Here is a 7,686-nt window from a genome sequence, read left to right as displayed (position 1 = left end):
AATTGTTTTATGTTCAATCCACTTGGACAACATGAAGAAACTGTGTGGAGCCTACCCAATTTTTAACAGTGTTGATCTCCACCACTACCGGTCAAAAGTTATGGGTCAGTAGGATTTTTAAATGTTTTAAAATAAGCTTCTCCTGCTCACCAAGACTGCATTTATTTCCTCATAAATGCAGTACAAAGTGTACAATTGTGAAATGTTATTGCACTATAAAATAACTGTTCAAAAGTAGTTTATCATTTAATTTAATAATTTATTCCAGTGATTTTAATGATGAATTTTCAGCTTCATTACTCCAGTCTTCAGAGTTGATCCTTCAGAATGTTGAATCCTTCAGAAATCACTCTAATAATAATAATAATAATAATAATAAAATAATAATAATAATAATAATAATAATTATTATTATTATTATTATTAATGGTAATAATAATAAAAGCAATAATGTCTGCAGTAATAATTGTATTTGAAACTACATACAATAAGAAATCAGTTATTTAATAAAATTTTAAATATATATTTTAATCAATATATATATATATATATATATATATATATATATATATATATATATATATATATATAAATAATATACATTTTTTTCTTACATTAAATAAATGCAGTCTTGATGAACAAAATCATTTTCTTAAAAAAAAACATGAAAAAACAAAACTGACGTCAAACTTTTGACCGGTAGTGTATTTAGACAATCGATTTACTTTTCTTACAGTAATTGAGATTTTAAAAAGAACTGATTAATGGTGGGATTTGTGAGGAAAAACTATATAACCCAAAATTTAAAAGTGCAACAAACTAGATCTTTAGCTCCTCCCACTCCCAATAAGCACTACAACTCTCAATAAGAACTACAACTGACATAATCTTTTCCCTGCACACACACAAGACTTAGATTTATATATCAGTGGTGTAAAGTAGCCTATCACAAATACTCAAATTACTGTAATTGCACTTCTCAGGAATTGTACTTTGTTAAATAGATTAATAATGTTTATTTTTATTTAATCAAATTTTTTTCTGTACTTTTATGGTGCTATGTTGCTTTAACATGCTGACACTACTATGTTTATTTTTTCTTGTCCACAGTGATTGGCTATGTGATCAGTTCAGTGATTGCCTTCCAATCAAATTGGGCATAGAAAAGTAGAGACCTCAGGACTGTTGTAGTATTTAGATCCTTTTAATCTACTTGCAATTTTACTAGATTTTTACTTCACCCACCACTGATACATACTCCGCATATATAAGCTCACCCCTCACAAATCTCTTATTTACATAAATAGTTTCTATTAGATGCTTTACAATATTATATTTGTGCATATACATTAGATTAGTCAGTACTGAAGCCAAATTAACAGCTTATCTAACAAAATAACTCACCATAACTTATATTGCCAAATTCATATTAAATGTTTATAATAGTATATTAAATATTATATTATAAAAATAATAAATATTTTAGAGTAAAAATCAAGAGAAACAAAAAAAAAAAATCACATTTTGGTTGAAATTTTATAGTTTGTGAAGTTTTTGCAATATTTCATATGGATATAAATGTATTATCTTTCTTTTTCCTAAATAAAAAATCTTTTTTTGGGGGGGTCACTAAAATATTATATTAATAAATATATCTGATTAATAAATCATTTTTGGCTCGAATGCACAAAATATATAACATATATTCACTGAGAAAAAAAAAAAAAATCGTAATTTTTAAAATGGAGTGTACTCATGTACGCTGAGCACTGTATATGTGTGTGTGTGAAATTGTATTTCACCATTATTTTGTATTTGATTGATACTAACCAACATCTATGTTTTTTGTTTTTGTTTTTTTGTTTTTTTATCATTTTTTATGATACAAGTCCCCCACCCCCATTTTTCATGCTGAAAAACCCTATGGAAATCAGTTGCTAACAGTTTCTAACATTCTTCAAAATATCTTTTCTTTTGAACAGAAAAAAAAATTAAACAGGTTTTGAAAAACTTGAGGGAGAGTAAATGACAGAATCTTTTATATATCTACAGCATACAGCAGATTTATGCTTTTAGCTTAGCTTGAATAAGATATCTGGTTGGATTTAGGCCTATTTATTTATACAGTTGAGGTCAAAATTATTAGCTCCCCTTTAATTTTTTTTTTCTCTTTTAAATATTTCCCAAATTCTAGAAAAGTCTTATTTGTTTTATTTTGGCTAGAATGAAAGCAGTTTTTATTTTTTAAAAGCCATTTTAAGGTCAAAATTATTAGCCCCTTTAAGCTATATATTTTTTTATTTTATATTGTATCTATCGTTATACAATAACTTGTATAACCTAACCTAATTACCCTAACCTGCCTAGTTAACCTAGTTAAGCCTTTAAATGTCACTTTAAACTGTATAGAATTGTCTTGAAAAATATCTAGTCAAATATTATTTACTGTCATCACGGCAAAGATAAAATAAATCAGTTATTGGAAATGAGTTATTAAAATGATTATGTTTAGAAATGTGTTGATAAAAATCTTCTCTCCGTTAAACAGAAATTGGGGAAAAAAATAAACAGGAGGGCAAATAATTCTGATATTAACTGTTCATATATAATGCATTAAAATCATATAATCATATAATTTAATACAATATATTAAATGTAAATAACACAGATAAAATTTAAAACAAAATAATTATTTTATCTAAATACCTAAAATAATATATAACTTACTAAAAACATTATAAAAAATCATTTGCACCAGGTAGCAGAGGTAACTGATCAGAAAGGGCATAGGCCTAAAACAAGGCTGCTGAAGAGAAGGCAGAGCCCTGAATAAGACACTCCCCCGAGCGAGGCTGTGATTGGCTGACCTTATCCAATGAGTGGTAAAACAAATGAAGTGTCACAGTGGGAGATTAGATAAATAAGTGAGTGAGGAGCAGAAGGTGGACTCGGGTTTATTTCAATTTGGCCAGATCGCTAGAGCGTTGCAGGGTCTCAATCCCTAATGACCAGAGGGGGATGGGGGTGTAAAGATTGTGTGGACTCTGTTTGGAGGAGGGGAGAAAACACAGACAAATGGATCTGAAACAGTGGATTAAACAAGAGTCCTTAAGACATTCTCAACCAGTGTGAAGGACCAATGATAACACGCTTGTATTCAAGTAACCTATTATTACAGATATGCATCGATGCTATTAGGCTTGCTTGGTCTTCTTGGAGAGGTAACTCTGGTAGTAAAAGTTACTAAACAAAGCGATTAGGCTGAGGGCGTATCCGAGCACCACCATATTCATGGAGTCAGGGAAGTCACAGTCAGCATAGAGGTTGAACGCAGTGTGAATGGTCACAATAAAGAACTGGAGCTGAGGGGGAGAAAAAAGATAACCGTGACACAAATGTGACTGATCCTTTATATTAAGGTATTATTCATAATAAGAGTCTTACCAGCTGGAGGGAAGTGAGGTAGCGTTTCCACCATAAGTATTTCTGCATCTGGGGGCCCAGCGCTGCCAGGCCATAATACATATACATCACCACATGAACAAAAGAGTTTATGAGGCCAATAAGGAAAGCTGAGGGGGTGAGAGAGAGGGAACATCTTTAGTAAATCTGTTTCTATATTGGCAATTTACAACATATGGCATCCGAAACGATGGTGAACTTCAATGAGATTTTTGGCATTTTTATTAGCTGCCTAAAATTAAGACAATATAGTATGCATTGCTGAGCAGATTCACTAGCTATTTCTGGAGCAATATAGCACCTAGTGGTGTCTGTGTGCTACTGCAACTTCAACTGCAGTATGTAGATACATTTGAACAGTTTTTTTATTGTTACTCAATATTTAGGTCATAAAAATAGTATTATCGTTATCCTTACTAACATCTAGTAAAATTAAAATTCACTACAACAAACAGATCTCTATTATATACTCATTTTTTATATCAAACGTTTTCACTCAACACACTTTTCACTAATAAAATAATGGCCTAAAATTACCTACCAACAACACATAGCATTATACAATGTTTTATTATGTAAACATTTATTACAAAAAAAGAATCACTTCAGTTCCAAGGTCCATGTTTGCCTTACAGTACTAAATTTTATCCTCTTTTGTATAGATTGTAAAATTGTAAGACATATTTTTGTAAGACATATTGTTTTACAATTGTAAAACATATTATTTAGCCCTCTTGTGATTTTTTTTTCCCAAAATCCCCAAGTGCTGTTTAATGGAGAGAATATTTGTTTTCAAGACAACTTTAAACATATTAGTTTTAATAATAATTTATGATACCCAATTGTTTTTATAATATCTTTTCTTTTTGCCTCAATGACAGTACAAAATATTTTACTATTTTTTGCATAGAGAGCAAATTAAATGCATAACTAGGTAAATTAGACAATTGGCCACCAAGCTGTCCAACAACAGCAACAACAAAATCTTAAGAGAGCTAATAATATTAATCTTAATAATAATAATAATAATAATAATAATAATAATAATAATAATAATAATAATAATAATAATAATAATTGTATAACAATATAATAAATATATTATATATATATAATTATTGTTGTTATTATTATTATTATTATTATTATTATTATTATTATCATCATTATTATTATTTGAGCAAGACTAAAAGAAATTAAAAATTCTCCAAAACAAAAATATAATAGGAAATACTTTGAATGATTTCCTTGCTCAACATCAAACACCAGTTCTTAAACATTACCTGGGAAGTATTTGAAACAGCATTAAAATTAAAAACTGTATTCAACTGTAATAATGAAATTATGACAGAAATGTGACAAATTGCTTATTCAGTTTTATATTATGTTACCTATTACAACATATGTGGTAACTGAAATTCTCATAAACGTGTATACAGAAGTTGCCAGAAATCATTGATAATATTGATTTCAATTTTTAAATATGGAAATTTTTATTAAACTATCCATTAAGCCACTGGTGTCACATTGATTTTATATTATAATTTCGACTGTTTACCTGAAAGGCACAAAGATCTAGGCTGGCCTGAGGTGTACTATTCCTCTAAATTCAACAGTATTAAAAAGATTATGCAAATATGTGCAATTTGTATAGAGTTTTGATGGTTTGTCTTCAAGTGAAAAAAATCTCAACGACATTGATTGCTGTTGTGACCACTGTCTGAAAAAAGTGATCTATGTTTATAAGAAATATGTCCTAAAGTGTGTAAAAACTGTAAACCTGAATAATTCCATATTAACAACAATAATACAGTATACAAATACTTCTTTTACTGTATTAATTTCAATATAAAATGAGTGAAAATTAACGTACCTAGACCTTGTGTAAAGATCAAGATCATGTTCTCCAGCCTGACTGCAAATGATTCCAATCTCAAGCTTAAAGCCTGAAGTTTACTTCCAGTTTATTTTAATTAAATTATAAAGGAGTGGTATTTACAACTGTTTACGAATAGTTAATTCACACATTGTGCTGAATGGACAGTCTAATGTAAATACAATCTGTTTCATTCCCAAGTAAGATTACTTACACTGCCCTCCTGCAACATACTTGACCCCGGCCCACCAGTTGAAAATCATGGTGCCGTGATGATACACATGCAGAAAGGTCAACTGATTGTTCTTCTTCCTCAGAATGAAGAACATCTAAAGATAATGAAATGATCGAATTAATGTGATATAGCATCATAAGACACTCATAAACAATCTGATCTGGCAACAAAAGACTCGATAATTTACTTACTGTATCAGCAAGTTCAATGACTTTGGAGAAGTAAAACAACCAGCACACTCTGGCCATCTGCACAGCATTAGAATTGCACAACATTCAAATCATATTTCCTATCCTGCTAGCAATATTCATATTTCACCAAAAAAGGAAAAATTGCTTTTTTTTTTACCTCATCCTCAGGTCATCTAAGACAAACAGTCGAAGTCAGAATTATTAGCCCCCCTGAATTAATAGCCCCCCTGTTTATTTTTTTCCCCAATTTCTGTTTAACGGAGAGTTTTTTCAACACATTTCTAATCATAATAGTTTTAATAACTCATTTCTAATCACTGATTTGTTTTATCTTTGCCATGATGACAGTAAATAATATTTGACTAGATATTTTTCAAGACACTTCTATACAGCTTAAAGTGACATTTAAAAGCTTAACTAGGTTAATTAGGTTAACTAGTCAGGTTAGGGTAATTAGGCAAGTTATTGTATAATGATGGTTTGTTCTGTCGACTATCGAAAAAATATATAGCTTGAAGAGGCTAATAATTTTGAAACAAATAAGACTTTCTCCAGAAGAAAAAATATTATCAGACATACTGTGAAAATTTCCTTGCTCTGTTAAACATCATTTGGAAGAATTTAAAAAAGAAAAAAATTCAAAGGTGGGCTAATAATTTTTTTCTGCTTCACAATGCTCCATAAGGCCTAAAAGTATTGTTAGGATTCAAAGATATTCATTTAATTTTTCCAACATTGTTTTTTTATTCTTAAAGTGACGACTGGAATTGACTTCACTAAAGACTTAAAGAAATCTGCTAAAACAAAAGAAAAAGGAGGATGGGCAAATTAAAAACAAATGTTCGTTTTTGGGTGAAAGAATCCTGTAACTTGTTAATGCTAACAAGATGCTAATAATTTGAAAATAATAATCAACTTAATGATCATTTACTGACTCTTGAGACAAGGGACAAAACGGATCATTTTCAATTGCAAATGCTATGAGGCATTAGGCCTGTCACGATATCTATTTTTTGTTGTGCAATATATTCTTTTTGCCTTAGTCCCTTTATTAATCTGGGGTCGCCACAGTGGAATGAACCGCCAATTTATCCAGCACATTTTTCACGCAGCAGATGCCCTACCCAATTCACCTCTACCACATGCCTCTGGACTGTGGGGGAAACCAGAGCACCCGGAGGAAACCCACGCGAACGCAGGGTGCAAACTTCACACAGAAACGCCAACTGACCCAGCCGAGGCTCGAACCAGCAACCTTCTTGCTGTGAGGCGACAGCACTACCTACTGCGCCACTGCGTCGCCCAGGTTAAATATTATCAAATTCAGGATTTCATCACCACCATCAGCTGTCTCGCTCTCAACTCCATCAGATGATTATTTTAATAATAATTTATTTAGCTATTTTTTATTTGTTGAATAATTATTAGTCACAAGTGGAAAAGCAACTGCTAATATGAGAATTAGGGCAGCACAATATTGGAAAAAAAATTTTCTCTGCAATATATAACACAATTTTACAAGATGACTTAAATAACTCTATTTGCAAAGTCATTACATTAGACCAGGAGTGCCCAAACTCGGTCCTGGAGGGCCGGTGTCCTGCATATTTTAATTTCAACCCCAATTAAACACACCTGAACCCACTAATAAAGCTCTTTCGTGGTATACTAGAAACTTCCAGGCAGGTGCATTGCCCTCCAGGACCGAGTTTGGGCACCCCAAACCCCAATATATTTCTATGTAATTCATAATGTACATATAATAAACAAACCAGTCATGAATAAAAACAATGGAGCAAATATTAAAGTCAAGCAAACCGTGGCTTATGGTTGTTTTTTGGAGAGAATAACAGTATTTAGTTATAGAAATTAAATTATCAAATGTAAAATAACTCTTCATCGTATACACTCCCCGGCCACTT

At 30.9% G+C, this 7,686-nt stretch overlaps 1 protein-coding gene across 1 annotated transcript in view; it reads right to left on the bottom strand.

The window, feature by feature from the left end:
• Nucleotides 1-2,936: 2,936 nt before the first annotated feature.
• The window catches only part of elovl8a (ELOVL fatty acid elongase 8a), a 9,081-nt gene continuing 4,331 nt past the window's right edge, over nucleotides 2,937-7,686 (bottom strand). The window contains exons 6-9 of the mRNA XM_056465145.1: nucleotides 5,765-5,821; nucleotides 5,553-5,667; nucleotides 3,445-3,572; nucleotides 2,937-3,362 (exon numbers count right to left, since the gene is read on the bottom strand). Coding sequence (XP_056321120.1) covers nucleotides 3,195-3,362; nucleotides 3,445-3,572; nucleotides 5,553-5,667; nucleotides 5,765-5,821 — 468 coding nt within the window. The 3' untranslated portion in view covers nucleotides 2,937-3,194. The remainder of the gene's footprint in view (nucleotides 3,363-3,444; nucleotides 3,573-5,552; nucleotides 5,668-5,764; nucleotides 5,822-7,686) is intronic.

Source organism: Danio aesculapii, chromosome 2 (assembly GCF_903798145.1).
Source record: "Danio aesculapii chromosome 2, fDanAes4.1, whole genome shotgun sequence".
In the NCBI taxonomy this organism is placed as follows: domain Eukaryota; kingdom Metazoa; phylum Chordata; class Actinopteri; order Cypriniformes; family Danionidae; genus Danio; species Danio aesculapii.
The sequence above is the reverse complement of the archived record's forward strand: the minus strand, read 5'-3'. Positions and strand labels throughout refer to the sequence as shown.